The sequence below is a fragment of the Parathielavia appendiculata genome, assembly GCF_033297405.1.
Source record: "Parathielavia appendiculata strain CBS 731.68 unplaced genomic scaffold N657scaffold_43, whole genome shotgun sequence".
NCBI classification, from domain to species: Eukaryota; Fungi; Ascomycota; class Sordariomycetes; order Sordariales; family Chaetomiaceae; genus Parathielavia; species Parathielavia appendiculata.
Genome location: NW_026944262.1, coordinates 73,760 through 94,536, shown reverse-complemented (window position 1 = coordinate 94,536; position 20,777 = coordinate 73,760). Strand labels below are relative to the sequence as shown.

The window sequence follows — 20,777 nt, the reverse complement described above, 5'->3', positions numbered from 1 at the left end:
GGAACTCCACTAACACTACACAGCCTCAGCCAGCAGATCCCGCTTTAGCTGCTGAAGATAGGACGCTGAACACTTGGAGAACGCAGCCTCCAAGTCGATCTGCTAAACTAAGTCAAGAGGCAACAGGTGGCGTGAGAAAAGGGGAGAGAGTAGAGGGCTTGTACGAGTTGATGACCGAACGTCAACGAATCGGATATAGTTAGCGTGCCAAGGCCCTTTAGGCTTCGTGCCTCCGGGCGAAATAAATTCCATCCATCCATACACGACTGTTACATAAGGTCTGCGAGATACCCAGATAACTTGAGGAGACGAAAAGAACTCAATCGGCAGATTCTGGGCTGGTCCTAAGCACTCGAAAAGTTCACTGTTTTAACGGCTCCCATAAAGTGTGTCACTGTGGAACTGTGGCTGTTGGCTTTCCAACAGAATCCTCGGCATCAGACAGCCGAGATCCCCTCACGCCCAGCTATTTCGGAAGCCCTATTCCGACTCCATCAAACCAGTGGGTCTCAGATGGCTTTTGGCCTGTTAGTTCCCCACCAATTCATACGTATCTGTGGCTGCCGGACGGACAATGAAGGGGGAATCTGGGGTTTTGCATAAATAGCAGAGCTTCGGGTGAGTAAAAGATTCGGATCTCGACGGCGATGAGCTCGGCGGCCAAGGATTGGCGGAGCGTCCTCTCCGAGACGAAATGACGAACAGCATCTCCCCCAAGGTGGTCTGTACTGTGCCTTTATCGCAGCCGTGTCGAAGTGAGGTACAAGTGAGATGTCGATGTGCCACGCAAAAGGAACAGGAGCTGGGAGTCAGGTGACCGGAGGCCAGGACTGAAATATGCATCATGATCGCAGGCGAACTTAAACCTCAACAATCTCGATGAGAGTCCAGAAGAGTCGGCCATTTAAAGCCGTTCCGATTTCTTAGTCAAAATTTGCTCTGTAACCGAATTGGAGACTTTCCCATCCTCTGACTTCCAGATGTTATACCTGAGCAGTACAACTTAACAACACCATCTCTTTCTTCTCCTCGGCCTTGCATGAGTTCAGAAAGTGTCGGTCATGGTTGAAGGAGCCTAAGCGTCCCGGCGCATATCACGGTTGTCGGTGCCGGTGATGCGAACGGAGGGCGCCGTAGTGTCGTTGTCATCGTCGTCAGTGCCGGTGATGCGGACCGAGTCGGCCGTAACGTGGTTGTCTCTTCGCCAATTACGGCTGTCGTCGGCTTTGTCGATGGCGACAGCGGGCATGCCATTGTCCCGTCGCATGTCACGGTTATCGGTACCGGCCGTGCCGATCGAGGCGTCCGGCTTGGCGTCGTCCTGCGTTGTGTTCTGGTTGCTTTGGATCTCGCTTCTGCCCGCCAGGCGTGAGGAGGGCAGGGCCATTGCCGCGGTGGCGAGGCCGATGAGGAGGATATTCAGCTGCATTTTCCTGTACTTTGGGGTGATGGTGCTTGCTGGATGTTTATGGATGGAATAACGGAACTGGACTAAAGCCGGGAGCAGGAAGCTTTATGTCTTGCCCGCTTGCCCTTGAAACTGGGTCTCAAGCTGCTTGATTTCCTTTACCTGTACGACACGACGGATAGAATGCTGACCCGAAGAAATGTTCGGGGTTCTTGAGATGGAAAGCTACACTACGCTTGGCGATAATGAGGCTGTGTCCTGGGCCTTTTCGATTACGGATAACTTGATCATAAAGAACGGACTCGTCTCAGGTATCTTTTCCGCTAAATTTCCTTCAAGAGCATCAGGAATATCGGAGAGCCTCTCAGTTCGTTTCAAAGCTAAGTTTCATGTGTGGTCCGACATTCAAGATAAACATTACGCAATAACGCTCCCAAAGGGGTGTAGTTACGTATGCATCGGATTCCAATGCGACTGAGCCATCATCCTATGGTACAATGTCCAATGAGGTGCGCTTAGCCAAGCAGGTCTCTTCCAATCACAGCAGCTCCTGCGAATCCCGCATGCTGTTGATTCCGACCGCCCCAGGAAGCGTCAGGCTGAAGGCAAGCGAGACCCGTAGGGCCTTAGCTGAATGGACGCGCGTCTCAACCGTAGCTCAGCTGCGGTTCAAGTGTAGATGACTCGTTGAACCACCACCATGTACGGCACAGCAATAGCAACACTTATTTAAGTTGAATCTGGTAACCCGTGATGTGTTCTCCTTTGCTTCCGTGGAGTTTCCAACTCCAACCACACATCCCCAGCTTCCTGTTATTCTTTGAACCGTCTCAATCATTATTTCGACATCTTTATAGCCGGATTCTCTGAACTCCCGTTAAGACGATGCGACAAGTTTGGTGACTTCACTTCTCCCCTTTGGCTCCAGAGGGGCCCCCACGCTTGCTTCGCCTTCGCCTCACACCATTCCGACCCTAGCCACATCATCATTGTGCCCTCTAAAACATGCTGCCCTACAAACAGCTCATTGTGACGGCCAGCCACCTAGTCCGTCGTGAGAATCGGGGTGAAAATTGGGAGGAAGATGACGGAAAGTGTGACTGGGTCACGCCAGGTCCCAACGGCAACGTCCCTGTCGGTGCTTGCAACTCGTACTACAACTACGATCCTCAGTTTGCCCCCGCCGTGGCCGTGGCCGTCATCTTTGGCATCTTGACTGCAGTTCACGTTGCCGAAGCTTTTGCCTTTAAGAAGGTCAGCGCCGCACTCCCGTCTTCCGTGTCCATCGAAACCGTCATCCTTTCCCACTGGTAGAGATTGTCTTAGAATCCCGTGCTAACTGTCTTTGTTTTGTTTCTTTGCCTCAGCGATACGCATGGGTCCTCATCATGGGCGCGCTTTGGGAGACAATCGGTTTCATTTTTCACTCCCTCGGCGCGAAAGACCAGCAGCAGATGGCCTACGCTATTATCTGGATGGACTTCTTCCTTCTCGCTCCGCTGTGGATCAACGCTTTTGTCTACATGACGTTCGCGCGCATGGTCCTCTACTGGCATCCCGAAGGCAAGATTGCCGGTCTCCGGGCAACGGCCATCGCAAAGTGGTTCGTCCTAGCCGACATCCTCACCTTTATCATCCAGGGCGTTGGCGGCATCATGGCGAACCCAAATTCCGGCACCGAGATCATCAAAATCGGCTTGAACATCTACCTCGGTGGCATGGGTGCCCAACAATTCTTCATTCTTATTTTCTATGGCCTCATGTACGCATTCTGGCGGCGCTGTACTCGGGCAGAAGCGTCTTCATATGGCCACAATGGAAAGAGGAGCTGGCGGCCATTGCTGTATTCGCAGTATGGCGTTCTGCTCTGCATCACTGTAAGTCTTGATCGGCTGTCTTTCACTTCCCCTGTTTGGCCAATTACTAAATAGAGAGCAAGGTTCGGATCATCTTCCGACTTGTCGAGTTTGCTCAAGGTGTTGACCCCGAACACAACCCAATTCCGTTCCACGAGGAATACATTTACGCCCTAGATGTATTCCCTATGATGGTCGCTCTTCTTATCCTTGCCATCTGGTATCCTGGGCGGTATCTGGTTGGACCCGAAAGCGAGTTCCATAGGCTGTCGAGGAGGGAAAAGAAGGAAATGAAGCGTGAGAAGAAGGCGGCACGGCGCGAGGAAAAGGAGGCTAAGAAGCAGGCCAAGCAAAATAGGAAGAAGGGGAGTAACCTCATGTCTGACGATGTCGTCCCTTAGCGATTAAGTCAGTGGCTTGTACGTTACAGCAAATCGAGGACATGTCTGGTTACGATTGAGGTCTTGGACATGCGCATCGCCGTGACCATGCTGGTCTGGAACTTTGAATTCCTGCCGTGCGTGGAGGAGCTTCCCGACTACACTGCTATGGATTGATGCTATGACATTTCACCCGCAGCGAGCCTTCCTTACGCTGGAAGCCGTCAACCGCTACCTTGACGCCTTCCAGGTTGGTATTATACAGAGTAGGTTTTGCGCATTTCTATCTTTACCAACGTCTTCTCTCGGATGTCAACGGATGAAAGCCCCATAGAAAATTCGTATGTTCCCGCATTCACGGCCCAGGCGTGCGCCGTCTCATCGAAGTGAGCCATGTCCCGGCAGTTGACGAGAAGCCGGACGGTTTGTGCCTGGCCAGGCTGCAGACGAGCTTTTTGATAAGCCACCAGTGTCTTGACCGGATGTTCCAGGGACTGTATGCTGTTGCCGACATAAACCTGAACTGCGACACCGCCGGCGAGGGCTCCTGTGTTGGAGACTTGGGCGGTGACGACAAACTCATCGTCGTTGGAGGGATTGGGTTCGACATGCAGGCTACCAAGCTGGAACAACGTGTAGGAGAGACCATGGCCAAACGGGAAATGGACAGCTTCCTGTGGTAGCCGGTCGTAGTGTCGGTATCCAACAAACACGCCCTCGGCATAGGTCACCTTGCGCTGGCCGTCGATGGACTCGCCGGGGAAGTTCCCATGCGCGGGCGCGTCTTCGAGCCGGCGCGGGAAGCTGACGGGCAGGTGGCCTTCCGGGTTGACGACGCCGGTCAAGACGTCAGCGACAGCGTTGCCACACTCCTGGCCGGCAAACCAGGCCTGCAAAACGGCACAGACATCACCCAACCACGGCATAGCCACCGCAACGCCCGTAGCATTCACGACGATGGTGTTTGGATTCGCGAGAGCCACGACGGCCACCAGCTCATTTTGGCCGTTTGGCAGGTTGAACGAGTCCTGGTCGCGGCCCTCGCTTTCCCACTGCGGATCGTGCCCGGTAAAGACGATGGCGATATCGGCTTCTCGTGCAGCGCGTTCGGCCTCTCCCAGCAGGTCCGCGTCGTGCTCGGACGCGGCCCTGAACCCGAGGCGTGCACCGCTTCGGCCCTCCAGAATCCGCATCCCGACGTTGGTCGGTGGCTCTGTCCGGACGCGGATGCGATAGACACGTCCGCTGACAAAGTCATGCCTGAACAGGTCCTCGGACGCCGCCATAAAAAGCGCGCCCATGGGATCGAAGCAGTTGCTCCCTTGCCGGAAGACGATGGCATCATCGACGAAGACGGTTGTCGCGCCGATACCCGAGCACGCCATGTAATGGGCCCCGGATTCGTTGGGAGTGAAGTCGCCGACCAGCTCGACGATCTTGTTGAGCGATTCTTGCGACCCAAGAGGAGAATAGGCCGATGAGGCGTAGCCGTGCAGCGTTGAAACGGGATCCGGGTTGCCCGGCTCGTACAACAGGCGCGTGAACCCTGGATGTCCGTCTAGACCAGTGACACTTCCCACTGTAGCTTTGCTGTTTATGGTGAGCGGTGACAGCAACCGCTGTCGATGTACTCCCTTTGCGTAGACAAATTCGGCCGCGCTATCTCCGAGCGCTGCGAGGAGACCGTCCCATGGGGTGACCTTGTAATGGGCGTTGACGCTTGCGCTGCCGCCGCCATGGGCCAGCGCGTCCTTGGCGAGACCGACGAGGGCAATCTTCTTACCCTTGACCTTTTCTTTGGTCAGGGGTAGTATTTGAGCCTCGTTCTTGAGCAAAACCATGCCGCGTGCCCCGGCCTCCCGAATCAGCGCACGATGCTCCGGCCGGTCTTCGGCCCTTTCGATATTTGTCAACTCTCCAGAGGGAATCTCCTGGTCGAAGCCGCCCACTCGCTCGATCAACTTCAGCAGGGCCGCTGTGCGCTGATTGATAGTCTCCTCGGTCACGTCGCCGGCTTTCAGCGCCGTCCGCACGGCCGAGGGAGTCCGCACACGGGCCGGACCGGGCATCTCCAGGTCGAGCCCCGCGTTGATGGAGCCGGCCACCGAGTTGGTACCGCCCCAGTCACTGATGATGGCACCGTCCCATCCCCACTCGCTGCGCAGGACATCACGCAGCAGCCAGTCGTGGCTATCGCAGTGCACGCCATTGACCAGGTTGTAGGCCGTCATGAGACTCCACGGCCGGGCCTCACGGACCGCCGTCTCGAAGGGGCGCAGATAGATCTCGCGCAGGGCGCGCTCGCCGACGCTCTCGTCGACCGTCATACGGTCCGTCTCCTGCTCGTTGGCGACAAAGTGCTTGATGCAGGCGGCGACGCCACCGTCTTCCTGCAGGCCGCGAATGAGTGATGTCGCCAGCGTCCCCGAGAGGTGCGGGTCCTCGCTGAAGCTCTCAAAATTGCGGCCGCCTAGGGGGTGCCGGTGGCAGCAGACCGTGGGCCCCAGCAGCACGCGCGCTCCCTTGGTGCGAGCCTCGTCGGCGAGTGCACCGCCGATCCGCCGCGCTAGATTCGGGTCGAAGGTTGCTGCGACACTGCTGGCTGCCGGAAAGCAGGCTGCCTTGGTGTTGCCGTCAATGTCCGCCCCCCGGCAGCCGTTCGGTCCGTCCGTCATCTTTTGTCGTTAGCTTTGTCCCCTCAACTTCAAATTGGATACCTAAGGTACCTTGATGGACGGGACGCCCTTGTCGGGGATCCCGACCGTTTCCCAGAAATTGGCGCCAGCCAGAAGTGAAATCTGTGGAGAAACAGCTCCTGTCAGCGCCAGATTCCAACATTAATAGAATGGCTTGTCCAGGGACAAAACATCAGACCTAATTACCTTCTCATCCAACGTGAGAGATTGGAGGATGGCATCTCTATCTATTGTGTGCGCCGCCATGTTGAAGTATGTCTTCGATTCTCAGAGAGAGGCTTGCTCGAGACCAGTTGCGCGACCTTCTGGGCGGGTGCTGCTTGTATCAGAAATTCGGACAGCGCAGACAGCTGTGTACTTGTAGCGAACGAGTTGAAAGATCCAGGAATCATGACGACTTGCTGTTAGATTTCGCATTTTCGAACGGGGGGCTTTTCAGCGAGGGGTGTTTTTAGGCCCGCTCCGGAAATAACTATGTACTATGTAACTGTGGAGATTTTCGTGGGGTAGGTACCCCGGGCCGCAGCGATTCTCGGAACGACGAAAAATTCAACTTCGGAATATGGATTACAGTACCCGGAACGATGCATAAACACAACTCTCGGAACACTCCGACCTCTCCAAGCGACATCCAAATCGCCTAGTTCCCACAATCCAGTCAACGCAACAGCCCTGTCAAGGACTTTCCGAGTGGCCGCCATGCCCGAACCTACGAGCGGATCGGACATTGCGGTTCCACGCCCGAAACGGCACAAGATCGATGTCGCGTGCGAAATATGCAGGGCCAGGAAGGTTCGTTGTGACGGGGTCAGACCAAGTACGAGGCATCGCACCGTTGGGTCGCAGTCTCGGGAGCTTCATGCTAATCAGATGCACACAGCATGCGGAAACTGTCGCAAGAGGGTTAATATGGGGCCCCGGTGTACATACAGCGCAGCCCCCATCGAAAGGACATCCGACTCGGATCCGCTGCAGCCGCATAGCCTTCATGTTGCTACTCCTCGTAGTCCCGCGGCAGCAGGGCTGTCGCTGCAAACCAGCGCTAACCAGGACCCCGTCATTGGAGATCCTGTGGAACGGGGTAGCATTGTTGCTGCTGCTAATCATAACGCTTCGGCCCGGATACGAATGGTACATCCTGCTCCGGCCCCTGCCTCGGCCCCGGGCCCCGCCTTCACCGCCCCGACTCCAGCTTCAGGCCATGCGCCGAGTGTTTCGGGCGAGTCCCAGATCGACTCCATGACGACGGTCGTCGAGGAAGGAACCAACACAGCGCAGTATTTTGGCAGCAGCAGTGCTGGGTCCTTCACAAAGCAGATCAAGGCCGCCATCGACGCGAGGCTGGGCAAGTCAACCCCACCCGTTCCTTCAACCTCATCCTCGCAGAACAACGCGACCGGTGTTACAGGTGCTGCGCCACCTCGATCTGGAGGCGGCGCGGGTTGGAGTATAGCCGATGACCCAAATTATGTCCTTCCCGGCCGTAGGCAAGCGGATTACCTTATGGACTTGTACTGGCTTTATGTCGACACCCTGTACCCCTTCCTTGACCGTGATAAATGGAACCGACACTACGCGAGCATGTTTTCTGGCACGCCCCTGGACACGGACGAGCGCATTTTTGTCTCGACCCTCAACATTATATTTGCGCTGTCGACGCAGTTGCTCGAGTCACTGCGACCGGAACATCGGGACAAGAGCAGCCGCGTGTATTTCCAGCGGGCCCAGGCCCTGCTGCGGCTCAGTCTGTGGGAGCCTGCGTCGCTGGAGCTGGTTCAGTGCCTCTTGCTCATGAGTCAGTATCTGCAGACCACGAGCAACGCGCACCAAACCTGGATGGTCGTCGGCACTGCCGTCCGGACGGCTCAGAGCCTCGGCTTGCATCTGCCCGACACCTCAGCGGGCATGGCGGATCCTGTCGAGCGTGAACTTGTCCGCAGGTTGTGGCATGGTTGTGTTCTAATGGATCGGTAGGTCTTGCTTTCTTCATGTTACTCTGAAACCTGGTCTAATTACAGTACTATAGCATGGTCTCGTTGACGCATGGACGGCCACCCATGATCCTACACCAACACGCCTCCGCTGTCTCCCTCCCGATGTCGGCTCATTCTGAACGGGAAAGGATGGATGGGGAGCAGATACGAGTGTCTTTCTTTGTACAGTCCGTCCGACTGTATGAGATTATCCACTTGAGCATTGTTGCCTTTTACTTGCCGGGCGAGACCGAACCCGGCTCACAGGGAGCCCGGGAAAACGACCTGGAAACTATGTTGAGGCTGGACAGCGCTCTGGGGACGTGGGAGCAAGAGTTGCCTTCCCATCTCTGCTTCGCCACGATTCAAGACGTGGGAAACGACATATGCAGACGGCAAGCCGTGATTCTTCGCCTCCGTTTTCTCCAGGCTCGTCTCCTGCTTCTTCGACCGACCATGGCGCGGTTCTGCTTGGACCAGGCGCCCTCAAAGGAATCCAAATCGACATCAGCCAGCTTGGCTTCGCGCTTGGTGCAGCAGGCGGCGTCTCTATGCGTGGCCACGGCGCAGGAAGTCGTCTCGGTGCTTGTGCGGTTTGAGGCACATGACGGTACCGTTGGGCTGCTACCGGCGTGGTGGTACCGTCTCTACTTTGTGTACTCAGCGGCCACCATCCTCATCGTCGCACGGCTGCGGCCCGAGCTCGCTGGCGAAGACGGCCTCCAACGCTCATGGGACGAGGCGGTCTCGGTGCTCCGAGCTCACGAGCGCTTCGGCGAGTCCGCTCGGCGGTGCGTCGCCGTCTTGAACATCCTATCGGGACGAATCATGCAGAGCCACCTACAAGCAAATGCGAGACCTTCGGGCGAAGGCCCAGCCTCGGAGGAGCGGGAGTCTCAGCCTGCTAACCCTGCCTTTTCCTTCGACCCGGCCGACTCTCTACAGCAGTTCGGTGATATGGCTGCGTTGTTCCCCAATCTGGACTTGCCAGATCTGACATTCGGTGCGAATGACTTCTCCGACCTGAACATGCATGCTTGGGAACTTCTCACTGGCAACCAGCCATGAACGATGGAAGACAGGCAAACCGCATGGGAGAACTCGAATTGAGATTCGCACCTTAAGTACTATACAACTCTCTGTTCATTCAAAGGCCATCTTGTTCCTCGCCCCTCCAAGCTGGCTTATACGCACCTCCACCATATCCCCGTCGTTCAGATATCTGGGCTCCTTCATGCCCATGGCCACCCCCGACGGTGTGCCCGTCAGGATCACCGTGCCCGCCTCTAGCGTCGTCCCCTGGCTGCAAAAGGCCACAATATCTTCGACGCCAAACAAGAGATCTGAGGTGCTCGTGTTCTGGCGCTCCTCGCCGTTGACAAACGTTTGCAGCGTCAGAGAACTCGCGTTACCCACCACCCGCGGCGACACCAGCACGGCGCTGAGTGGCGCGAACTTGTCGAAGCCCTTGCTGAAGCACCACTGCGGCACGCCGCCGGCCTTCTTGGGGTCCCGCTGCCAGCCGCGCGCCGAGACGTCGTTGGCCACCAGGAAGCCTGCCACGTGCGAAAGCGCGTCGGCCTTGCTGATGTCCTTGCCCGTCCTGCCGATGACTATGGCCAGCTCGCCCTCGTAGTCCAGCGTGCCGTCCTGCGCGATCCGCGGAATCGGCACGTCCTCGGCGTGGCCGGCTACTGAGGTGGACGGCTTGATGAAGACGGACGGATAAGGCGGCGGTGTGCGGCCCCCTTCTTGGACTGTTTGGGAGGCGGTTACTGATCGTCTCTTGGTTTTGATAATGAACTTGGAAAGCTTACTGTGTTTGATGTAATTTAGGCCAATGCACCGAATAATCGGCACGTCCGACGGCCTCAGAAGGTCCAACAGCACCTTGACATGGACTCTTGAACCTTTCGTCAAGGACGCAAGGGGGTTTGGTCCCTGGAACTCGGTGGCATAGAGATTTCCCTCCGCCAGCAGCTCCTCCACTTGCTCCGCGCTGTCAACCTCGGGCTCCCCAAAGGTTTCCCGTCCGGCGTCGTCGACGAATCTGATGAGGCGCGTCCAAGACATGATTGGTGACGTGATTGCTGACAGTTCGATCCTAACACGATCAGGTGATGAATTCCATGCATCGGCAGTTGTATATACTCATCTAGTGGTTGTATGTGCCTTCCGGGCCCGGAACCAGCACTCCGAATTCTTCGGAACGGCGGACCCGCCTCGGAACGGAGTCTCAGGACCCGAAGCTGGGAACCCAAGCGGAGTGACTTCATGTTTCGGAGGTCGGGACGTCGTCAGGGAGCTGCGCTCGGAACCTGAAGCGGGCTATTACGTGACTGAGGGCGAGACTCTGAAAGCTCGTTACCCTTGCTAGCGCTGCAGGCAGCTTCCCCGTTTTCACGCTTACCGTGATGCATGACAGGTTTCCTGTCAAGCACTCAACTCCGGCACAGAGGGACAACGGGGATAAACAACGAATAGAGCACACATCTGCTGTTCCTGAGTGCATCGCCACGGAAACGTTTTAGCTCATCCAGTCTCGTGTCATCCAAGCACGTCCAGCCTCTGTGCTACTGCCCAACCTTCTCGCCCGTTCCTTGCGGTTCAATATGGGATCCGTCCCGCAGGAAGGTTGTCAAGACGCCTTAGGCCAGCTCCTTTCGGGGCTCCCTTCGCAGCACCTCGAGCCCCTGTGGCTAAAGATGGATGCCATGGTTCCCGCGACACCCAACCCCATCGCCAAAGCGCACCTCTGGAAGTATGACGATGCACTTCCACATCTCCTTCAGGCCGGGAAGCTCGTGCCCGCCGAGTCGGCTGAGAGAAGAGTTTTGATGCTCGTAAACCCAAGCATGGGTGAGTCTGCCTGTTCCGTCGAGATGTTCAAGCCAGTCAGCGGTAGCTTACACGCACACGAAAGCGGCGCCGTGCACGACGGATACCATCTATGGCGGGCTGCAACTGGTCAATCCTGGTGAAGTGGCGCCTGCCCACCGGCACATCGCGTTTGCGGCACGTTTCATCATTGACGGGTCGGGTTACACAGCTGTTGAGGGCAAGAGGATGGCGCTTGAGCGCGGCGATGTAATTCTCACGCCCACCTGGCACTGGCACGACCACGGCAACGAGGGCGATGCGCCCGTCATTTGGCTCGATGCCTTGAATTTGCCGCTGTTCCGCTATGCCCGCGTGAACTTTGCCGAGGGCTATACGGAGAGCCGGTACCCAAGCGAGTAGGTTTCTACGCCTTTAGATCTCAGTTTTAAACTACATACACCTTGGTACAGATGGAACAGACCTGAACTGGATCGTTTACTGATTTTCTGAACAACCAGACCCGCAGACCCCCCTCAATGGCGATACCCCTGGAAGCCTGTGAAAGCGGTCCTCGATGCAACTTGCGTCTCCCACGCGACACATCACTATCGGACACCGGACGGGAAGCCCCTCTCTACCACCATTGGGATACAGGCAGAGCGTCTGGAAGCGGGCTGTACAACCGAGTCCACCCAGCACCCGAGTTCGTTCCTCTACCACTGCTTCGAAGGCGCTGGGAAAACGATTGTCGAGCCCCCCAACGGGGAACGGGTCGTGCTGGAGTGGAAGGACAGAGATACCTTTGCCGTGCCTGCGTGGTCCCGCATCCAGCACGTTAATGCCTCGGCAACGGAGCCGGCTTATTTGGTGGCCGTGAACGACCGTCCGTTTTTGGGGCTGCTTGGCTTGATAAGACCGGATCTGGAGTAGGATGTTATAGTTCCCCAGTACATTTCGTTATACATTCAGGTTGCCTGTCATAAATGACGCTCGATTTCGACATTTGTGTCTGAGATTGGAGACCATCTTTGACCATCTACACGGATAAGATGAGAAGTATCACTGCTCGACTGCGAGCAGTTTAAAGCTGCTATCAAGGTTTGGAAAGCAAACTGAATGTCGATATGTGCAGGAGACATGCAGCATTGCATGCCCTGCTCTGCTCCTGTCATCAGCGATAGCGAAATTGGCAGGCACATGGGGCCCTTATATGGGCGGACTGAGTTCGCAGTCGGAATCCTAACCTGTCACGTCTGCCATCTGGATGCACGGAGAAACGACGAACCAACGTAATAACGAATTTATATTGACAGTCATCAAGTAGGTGATCCGCCTTCTATCAACTCGCAACCCATCACAGTGCTGCGTAAGATGGATGGCATCTGGCTATGTCTGCGTACAAATGGCAGAGATATTTATAGCTTCTCTGCCTCTGCCTTTGGATGCTCGACCTGCACAGAAACGCTGTCATGTTCCTTTTTTCGCTCTGCCTCCACATCGGCGACCCTTCGACTCTTGCCGTCAAAGACCTCGGCAATCTCTTCCAGCGAGCGACCCTTGGTCTCTGGGAAGAGGAACCAAATGACCACAAAGAGCATGGCCAGGATCGAGTCAAACACAATGTAGTAGCGCCAGCCAATCTTGCCCATGGCTATGGGATTGACAAATTGCCCGATGATGAGACCGGCAAAGGTGGAGCCGTATGTGACGGCTACGCCGCGGGCACGGAGGCCGTACTCGAAGATCTCGACCGGATAGGCAATGAGCAGGGGCGACCAGGCGATGTCGTAGAAGAAGTAGTAGATGAAGATGAAAGCCACGACGGCGTTGCCCATGGCCTGGTCCAGCGTCGCTACGAACCTTGCCGTCAGCACCGTCCAGACGACATAACTGACAAACATGCCGGCCACCGAAGCCAGGAACAGCGTGCGACGGCCCAGGCGGTCGACCATGAGCGCACCGGCCAGCACGGCGGCCAGCCAGTTCCACACCTGCAGCAGGCCGTTAATCAGGGCCTGGTCAGACGTCTTGGTGATGCCGATGCTGTTGAGCACGAGCGTCAGGTAGTACGACACGACCGACGCGCCGTTCCACTGCGCGAAGAAGCCGACGATGAAGGCGATCAGCGTGCGGTGCTGGTTGGGCCGCGTGCGGACGAGGTCGAGGTACGACGTGGTGGCGCGCGCTTCCCGCTCTTGCTCGACCGTTGTCGAAATTTGGTCCATCTCGTACTCGACAAGCGCGGATGCATCGTCGTTGCCGGCGGCGTGCCACTTGGTGAGGATCTTTCGGGCTTCCGCGGCCTTGCCGTTGGCTAACAGCCACCGAGGAGACTCGGGAACGAAGAAGATGCCGAGTAGCTGAAGCACCGGGATGGCGCCCTGGAGGAGCGAAGGGATTCGCCAGCTCCAGGTTGAAGGGATGCGGAAGCTGCCGTATGTCGACCAGGCGGCGAGGACGGAGCCACAGTACTTTGATTTCAAGTCAGCCATCCCCTTCTCCCTTCAACTTCGGTGGACAAAGAACGCACGAAGAAGGTCTGGTACAAAGCCGTCATCTTTGCGCGGTGCGTTGGGTATGATAACTCAGCGATCAGGATAGGCGACGGCTGGCCCACAAATGCAGTGAAGAAGCCCAGGAAGAATCGGGCGGCAATGAACTGGCCCACTGTCTGGCTCGAGGCTTGGACTGCTGTCGCTGCCACCAGCCCCACGAGCCCGATCCAGATGGGTGGCTTGCGGCCGTAGCGGTCGGTGAGCCAGGCCACCGGCACGACGGCGAGAAGCTTGCCCACGGGAAAGATGGCGTTCATGGCTCCGAGGACGGCGCCGGAAGGCTGGCCAAAGTAGTCCCGCCATTGACTCAGCGTCTGGAGTCCGTTCATCATGGAGCCTGAGGTAGGTAGACGACTAGCAGTCAACAGCAGCTCGGGCGTCCTTGTTGCAGGGGAGCTTACCATCGAAGCCAATTGTTGCTGCCGAGAGCAGGGGCACCAGAAGCGCCAGGTTAAGCAAGAGAAGGTGCCGGGTGCGGTACCACGGCTTTGTATTCGCCGGAAGAACCTGGAAACACTGTCAGCCCTCTGATCCAGTCGTGAATGTACCATATGCGCAACATCGACAAGGCTCTTACCGCTGCGAGTTCGGCGCCGACCGCTAGCTCCGCCCCGGTCTTGCCGGCCTTGTTGTTCCGGCCCATCTTGGAGGATGAATCGTTGTGAGAGTGGTTGAGTCGAGCGAGCTCCTGGTTTAGGACGAGGATACCACGAGGCAGAGGTGGGCCGAAACGAAGGGAAGTCTTTATAGGCGCATAACAAAATCAGTGCCCAGCGAGGAACCCAACAGGAGGCTACCATAGGTCTCCGATGACAAGTTGGAGGCCGGACGAGAAAGAAAAAAACACCTTCTCCAGATGGGCTTGACTCGTCACAGCTCTCGGCACTCTGGGGCCCCAGACCCCGTGGTCAACGCCGGCATGCGGGATCCAAGGCAGTGGATAACCTGGGGTAATTTCGAATCCTGTGATGATGACTGGTTTTCTCGTTGACGGGACTATTGAACATTTTTCTCCATTCTTTTTCTTGGCCTCGGTCGCCTTTCCGAGCTGGCCCCACATACCGAGTTCGGATCACAATTGAATCCGGAATACCTGACTCCCTGAACGGATCTCAGTTTCCTCGCGCACCATGCCACTGCTCCGTCCCTTCCACCGGGGTGACCCACGGAGGTCGATGGCCAACAAAAATCTCAGCTCGCGGCTTCAAGTGCTGCCTGTTGGGGGTGTCAAAAGTTAACTCCAGCAGAACGACGCGTATTGGTTAAGGAAATGGCAAAGAACCTACCACTCGGAAAGCAGGCTCGGGCGGATCAGCAGGTGGGTGCCGCGTGCAGATGCCGGAACCGTCCACAGCGGGGCCCCGCACATTTGACAGAAGGCCTTGGCTTTGGGAGCCCCGCTGCATGTATCGGTAGAGGTGTAAGTGGTAATGAGTTGGGTGCCCGACGTGATGTTGACATCAGCTTGTGCAAACTTGGCGACCTGTGGTGTTTGCTGCGTATTAGCGCCACGAGCACAAGCATTGGTTGACCATGACAGCAGCTATACAATCTGGTTTGTGCCGCCCGCTCCCTTGCTGCAGTGCTCGCAGAAGCACGAAAGGACGGCAGTGGGCTCCGAGGCAACGGTAAGCTGGATGCCGCCGCAAAGGCAGCTTCCAAAGTAAGGTGCGGGCATGGTCAGGACGACAAAGAGAGTAAAGTTTCCTGCAAAGGATTCTTACAGCCAAAACACCATCTGACCCAGAATCTCTCATTGCATTTGTATCTGCCGATGCCAAAGTCTTGAACCATAACTACCAGGTTAAACAGACAGCCAGGGTTTGGCCGTTCCGGGTATGTGCACGTAGGAACAGAGACCCACTTCCCGTCCCGAGCCGAGTCCGAACCCCAAAGGACTCAAATCATGATTCCAACCAGTCCTTGTCACTTATATCTTTCTGCTGTTCACATAAGATCTCGTCCAAACAGCAATTCCGAGCGTCTAATCTCGTCCTAGAGTGGAGTGGAGAACTTACAATCAGCAACGTGGGGGTCATGCAAGAGACATAGACGCAATCCTTCGGTGTCTCGCTGGACGGGAAGGATAGGCGTTGAACACATATGGGATGAAACACAGCCTCAGCAGATATGACAGCAATTCAAATTTGGTGGCCAAAGGAAAGAATTACAAGGCTTGGCAGGAACCCTACGTCTCAACCTCTGGACTGGACGCGTTGCCTGGTTGGCCCTCCCTGCGTTATCAAAAGCCCGACCCAAGTGCTTATGTATATATGGCCTAAACCACTAGAGCTCTTTTCGGAGTGAGTGGGTAGCTGAGTGATGGCTTATACACGGCACCCAAACGGATTGATTCGCTGCGTCATGGCCAATGCTGAGCGTGTCATCGGTTGTTCGGCTGACCCATGAAGAGGGTATCTCTTCCGTATGCGCTCGACCAAGGGGAGGAGCCAATAGGGAAATGGTCAGTCACGCCACGGCTCTGTCGACGGTTAGCCAGGGAAATTCACTCGGACGAAGTATGCCCAGTGATTGGGCAGTCATTTAGAATATCCATCAGAGGTTTGGTGACACGGCCTCCTCGGTGCCCACCCCGCCCCAATTTTGTCAGCTTCTGCCCGTTCCACAGGGCTGCCTCCTCATGATCTGTCTATCTTATCACAGATCTACTGCCTCTTGCGACTCCATTCAGTCTTCCCGTTTCACAGCGTATCGAAAGGTTTTTGGGATACGCATTGTCTCGGTGCTCTCGGCCTTAACCTGTTACTTCAAAGCCGACTTGCTCACACAAGTCAAGCGGAGTGGAAAGGGGCAATAATTCCCCAGACGAACTCGAGGTTGGCAATTGCCCCAGCGTTCTATCATTTCTCGTTATCGTTTTCGCAATAAACCTATGCTTGATCTTCAGATCGCCGAGTTCGGACACAACGATTATTCATATATCCGCAGAGATAAAGCGCCAAAAATGGCTTAAGCGCCTACGACACTTTGTCGCGCCAGTGACTGTCGGACTACCGGGAGCAGTTCTGGTTCCAATCATCTTCACCGGCCAAATTTCTGAACACATCGGATCACCAAGGTGGAGCCCCGCGGCGCCGAGGTTGATGCTGACATTGGCGGGGACGGTATCCGGAGTGCCATCTGGGTGCAGGAGGCTGTCCTCCTTCTCATCGCCCTTCTCGGGACATTCCATTGCTCAACGAGGGGAACTAAGGAAATTGGTGCTGGCCTGGCACTCACGCACATCTTCTTGATCATTGCCCTGCTATGCAGTTGGGTCGGGGGGCGCTCTCGTTAGCGGATGCTATCCTAGGCTCCATGATACTCGACTCCCAGGGTAGGGCGCTATCTATGCAGTTGGTGGCAAAGGAGACTTTGGCAGCACCGTGGCAAGCCAGTGTCATTGGTCCAGTGCAACTATTCGGCCTCGTGGTCATGCCCTCCTCCCCGACAGCTTCAACATCGGCGAATTTGCCAATGATGACTGCAACTGTGTCGCAGTATTCTGGTGCGGCCGGTTGAGCGACTGCTCCGTGTTTCCATCTCGCGAAATGGCCATTTTAGGACCTACTACGCCTGAGGTGCGTGGCGTTTCTTCAGTGCTGCTACCATTCACTCAGCAATACTATCAAGTTTCTGACGCCGAGAAGCACGGCATGTGTCTGAAGGACTTAACATAACCCACAATGAACATTTCCGACTCCGTGCCCGACAATAATTGAGTATTGGCACCGCGAAGTGAGCCGACAGCTTTCGATTCTGTGTCTGGAGTCTCCACAGATTGAGAAGGCTCAAGTATTCCGACTATCCGGCCACTGTATCGTTCATGGATATTGTGTACAGCCTATTCGCATAACCTCCATGGCTTCTGCAGAGGTTGCGATGAGATCACGGCTTACGTCCCAGCTCCCAGTCCTTCTCGGTCGGCCATATCATCGGAGTCGCTGTGGCAGCTGCAACCATCATTCTCGGCTTGTACCTCTTCCTCGGGGCGTTTCTAAGAGGCGGAAAACGTTTTACTTGGCCATTCTCACTTGAGGTCGGCAAGCACGTTGCCGGGTCCGGCCACTGGCGAGCAAGGAGAACGTATGTGGTTGTATCGAGCAACCAACGAGGACAGCATCCGCTTTCCCGAAGTGACCGACACACCTAAACCATTCCTACGACTCAAAATATCGTCGAGGGTACCTCCAGTCAAGTCTATACTGGCCCCTTATTTGTCACTGGGTCACCCTGTATGGAGTGCGAAGTGACCTTCAGTTACGGAGAAGTGGATGCTCACTATCACGGGATTGATAGGCAGTCTTGGGTATGGTGTTGAACTGCAATAGTTGCGCAAGGAACCAGAACTGTGGGCTGTGCGCAGCTACGGGAAACCCTGCAGGGCAGAGCTACGCACAGACCATCTCCCTACATAACGTAGCCCTAACCCTGTCACGGGACTATCCCGTGACACTCACCTTGCCTCCGCGAACGGCTTTAACTATTTCCTCTTCATTATTTTATTTTATCTTTGGACGGCGGCGCCTTTGCCTGGCACTTGACCCGGAATCGCGAGCATAGAATGGGAGTTATAGCTGCTGAAGTCGAAGTGAATTTTTTCCAGCCAACGCCAGGGTATATAGACGTGTAACACAAGAGTTCCTCTATGGTGAGAGTTTTGAGATGGGGACAGGTTTACATGATAATTGACTTAGTGATCAGCATGCATCTCAGGCTGAGCGAATGGGGGGGAACAAGACATAACATAAGGATCGAGGTCTTGAATGGTCCAGTGTCGGCAGCACAGGAGTTGACGAGGTCGACCGGGGCTACAGTCACTCCACAAAGAGGGACGTATCATATGGGCCGAAGGGTATTTGTTTACCATTTTGTTCTTGGGAAATCTTGGTTATCGAGGTGGGGTTGAACAAGAAGTCCTGATGCTGGAGGGGTCCGACCTCGCATTTGACTCGGCCTGCTTGGAAGCAAGTGAATCACAGTACGACGGTGGCGGGGTTGAGGTTCAGTTATAGGAGCAAGTATAAGATATGGGCCCCCAAAAGCATCAATGAAGGGTGGAAAATGCAGTCAGGAGGCTTCGTGTTGTCCATCAACCATGGACGCTATATTGCAGCAACGATCGCTCAGTATTCTGCCTAGACATCCTGAATATCAAACTTGACCAAGAGCGAGCATTGAGTCTCGTGACCCCTGAGATCCAGCATGCGGACGAACCGCCAGCCTGGCTGAACATAAAGCAGCCGGACAGCCGAGACAGCCAGGATGGGGTTGTTGGCGAAGCTGTCGTCGCTTTTGAGGAGCATCCTCACAAACACCAGCTCATCATCGAGAAAGTCCCACTCTAGCGTCTCGTCCCACACCGGCTCCGTCTGTTCAGGGTTCTCGCGCTCACCGCGGCCGAGGCCAAGAAAGGGCAGCGCCAAGGCCGTCCTCTTGTGGTATGGTGCCGTCTTCCGCTTGACCTTGATCGGGTCAGTCCCGGTTCCGGGCTGGAGAAGCGTGCAAGTCAGGTATGGCTTGACATCGTCAACATCGCGGCCCTCGGGGAGGGGAATGTCAGTAGCTCCGGCGACGCGGAGTCGCAAGCTTCTGCGGCGAGCGTGCGCCGAAGAGGCGCCGCTGCCGCCTGAGCGAAGGGCAGCCGGCTTGAGGACATATCCCGCCGTGCCGGCAAAGAGGGCGTCGTTGAGCTGCATGCTCGCGCCAAAGGTTTGCCAGTTGAGGGCGCAGATCTGGGCGCCAACAGCCCAGAATTGTATGGGCGAAAGATTCTGCGAGGAAATTCGGGTGCCCTTTGGAAACACTCTCATCAAATGACGGGCGTTATGTTGCGCTATCTTGACCGCATGCTCCGTAATGTGCGGAGCCAAGCCGGACTCAGAGACGTTGACCAGGTGATGCCGAGGAGGTCCATCTTTAATCTTCCCCTCTGTAAACCAAGACGTATCGCGCGGCTTGACCGATTGCGCATAGACACCAAGTTGGGCCAATTCCGGGACGATGATGGGCGGCGAGGTGGCTCTCTTCTTTGCCTTGTACTCCTTGCGTGCCTGCTTCTCCTCGTCCGAGTCACTGGAGGAGCTGGAGTCGGACGAGTCGCTTGAATCATCTGCCTCCTCTGGGAGATGGTACTCGACAATGACGGCAATTTTGGAGCCAAGATCATTGAGCGTGACCGGCTCTCCACCCTCTTGTTCTTCGTGCCCCTTCTTGCGGACCGGCTCGCTGAGCAAGCGGTCGCCCCATACCTCCTTCATGATTTGGATCAGACGTATCTGCCCGTCCCTGTTGCAGTGGTTCTCCAGTGACACAAGGATTGGCGCTGGCGCATAGCCCTGGACAGGAGGGGCCGCGGCCTCGAGATCAACCACATCGCGTACTGTCTCACAGACCGCTCGAAAGGGGATGTTTGAGACCAAGGTGTACCCATGGGTGACTTTCGGTTCCCTTGGATCATCCGGATTATCCCTTTCGCAGGTGTCAACAAACAGCAGTAGTCTCCAAATTCCCCATGCAGCCTGATCTCCCGCGTGCCCTTGAAGGAGGGATAGGTGCAGGAAACTTACCAGGCGTCGATCTCGATGCACCGTGCCCCGGCCCTAAGGGTGGTCTCATACGCGGCAGCAGACGACGTACCGTAGAGTTGATGGGCCATCAGGTAGGTATTATGCGAAGATGAAACAAAGTACTCTGGCAAGGGGTGCGATCGGTCAATGAGATGGGCCGGCGGCGAGACCATGGGCTTATCGAGAAGGGCGCTCAGGCCTTCGGTGTCGCCCTCGCTCGACACCCCTTCGTGGGAAAGGAAGCTTTTGAGTGCCTCGCTGACACGCAAGCGGTGCAGCGTGATGTCGGTTTGGAACGCGCTGTGGCCACCGCCGGCCAGGGTATTAGCGTCAATTTCCTGACCGATGTCCTCATCATCCTCTTCGCGTTTTGCCTTGCTTTTGAATGGGTTAAGTCTCGCTAGGCGTGATGAGAGCCCCGACGACGTGGAATCAGCCATCGCGGTACTTGTACGCGCCGAGATTCCAGTCGGCTTGGAGATTGGAATTGGGCGGCTACGGAGGATTGAGGGGTTAACAT

General features: G+C 56.0%; 9 protein-coding genes across 9 annotated transcripts; 4 read left to right on the top strand and 5 right to left on the bottom strand.

Moving 5' to 3' along the window:
* Window positions 1-980: 980 nt before the first annotated feature.
* On the top strand, window positions 981-1,947 carry N657DRAFT_370945 (uncharacterized protein). The gene has a single exon (XM_062787040.1). The coding sequence runs from the start codon at window positions 1,116-1,118 to the stop codon at window positions 1,479-1,481; it is 366 nt and encodes a 121-aa protein (XP_062642328.1). The 5' UTR covers window positions 981-1,115; the 3' UTR covers window positions 1,482-1,947.
* A 266-nt stretch (window positions 1,948-2,213) lies between these two features.
* Window positions 2,214-3,806, top strand: N657DRAFT_694374 (uncharacterized protein). The gene is made up of 3 exons (XM_062797280.1): window positions 2,214-2,662; window positions 2,776-3,285; window positions 3,348-3,806. The coding sequence occupies exons 1-3, from the start codon at window positions 2,414-2,416 to the stop codon at window positions 3,663-3,665; spliced, it is 1,077 nt and encodes a 358-aa protein (XP_062642327.1). The 5' UTR covers window positions 2,214-2,413; the 3' UTR covers window positions 3,666-3,806.
* Window positions 3,807-3,901: 95 nt separating this feature from the next.
* N657DRAFT_583470 (glycoside hydrolase family 3 protein) lies at window positions 3,902-6,586 on the bottom strand (the record flags this gene model as incomplete). The annotated part of the gene is made up of 4 exons (XM_062789680.1): window positions 3,902-5,540; window positions 5,607-6,319; window positions 6,371-6,442; window positions 6,527-6,586. The coding sequence occupies 4 exons, from the start codon at window positions 6,584-6,586 to the stop codon at window positions 3,902-3,904; spliced, it is 2,484 nt and encodes an 827-aa protein (XP_062642326.1).
* A 453-nt stretch (window positions 6,587-7,039) lies between these two features.
* On the top strand, window positions 7,040-9,381 carry N657DRAFT_583484 (uncharacterized protein; the record flags this gene model as incomplete). The annotated part of the gene is made up of 3 exons (XM_062789681.1): window positions 7,040-7,157; window positions 7,221-8,310; window positions 8,367-9,381. The coding sequence occupies 3 exons, from the start codon at window positions 7,040-7,042 to the stop codon at window positions 9,379-9,381; spliced, it is 2,223 nt and encodes a 740-aa protein (XP_062642325.1).
* Window positions 9,382-9,456: 75 nt separating this feature from the next.
* On the bottom strand, window positions 9,457-10,386 carry N657DRAFT_583441 (uncharacterized protein; the record flags this gene model as incomplete). The annotated part of the gene is made up of 2 exons (XM_062789676.1): window positions 9,457-10,070; window positions 10,131-10,386. The coding sequence occupies 2 exons, from the start codon at window positions 10,384-10,386 to the stop codon at window positions 9,457-9,459; spliced, it is 870 nt and encodes a 289-aa protein (XP_062642324.1).
* A 519-nt stretch (window positions 10,387-10,905) lies between these two features.
* N657DRAFT_628333 (putative gentisate 1,2-dioxygenase) lies at window positions 10,906-12,063 on the top strand (the record flags this gene model as incomplete). Its single annotated transcript, XM_062790843.1, has 3 exons — window positions 10,906-11,172; window positions 11,237-11,549; window positions 11,652-12,063. The coding sequence occupies exons 1-3, from the start codon at window positions 10,926-10,928 to the stop codon at window positions 12,061-12,063; spliced, it is 972 nt and encodes a 323-aa protein (XP_062642323.1). The 5' UTR covers window positions 10,906-10,925.
* A 406-nt stretch (window positions 12,064-12,469) lies between these two features.
* On the bottom strand, window positions 12,470-14,627 carry N657DRAFT_675492 (lactose permease). Its single transcript, XM_062795824.1, has 4 exons — window positions 14,266-14,627; window positions 14,090-14,195; window positions 13,664-14,025; window positions 12,470-13,604 (listed from the first exon to the last, which is right to left on the bottom strand). The coding sequence occupies exons 1-4, from the start codon at window positions 14,329-14,331 to the stop codon at window positions 12,549-12,551; spliced, it is 1,590 nt and encodes a 529-aa protein (XP_062642322.1). The 5' UTR covers window positions 14,332-14,627; the 3' UTR covers window positions 12,470-12,548.
* A 54-nt stretch (window positions 14,628-14,681) lies between these two features.
* N657DRAFT_628326 (uncharacterized protein) lies at window positions 14,682-15,424 on the bottom strand. The gene is made up of 3 exons (XM_062790842.1): window positions 15,238-15,424; window positions 14,975-15,171; window positions 14,682-14,903 (listed from the first exon to the last, which is right to left on the bottom strand). Exons 1-3 carry the CDS (start codon window positions 15,364-15,366, stop codon window positions 14,801-14,803), a joined length of 429 nt encoding a protein of 142 aa, XP_062642321.1. The 5' UTR covers window positions 15,367-15,424; the 3' UTR covers window positions 14,682-14,800.
* A 3,335-nt stretch (window positions 15,425-18,759) lies between these two features.
* On the bottom strand, window positions 18,760-20,752 carry N657DRAFT_651182 (PLC-like phosphodiesterase; the record flags this gene model as incomplete). Its single annotated transcript, XM_062794110.1, has 2 exons — window positions 20,258-20,752; window positions 18,760-20,159 (listed from the first exon to the last, which is right to left on the bottom strand). Coding segments are annotated over exons 1-2 (1,586 nt in total), but the record flags the coding sequence as incomplete, so codon positions are not given.
* Between the last annotated feature and the right edge of the window lie 25 nt (window positions 20,753-20,777).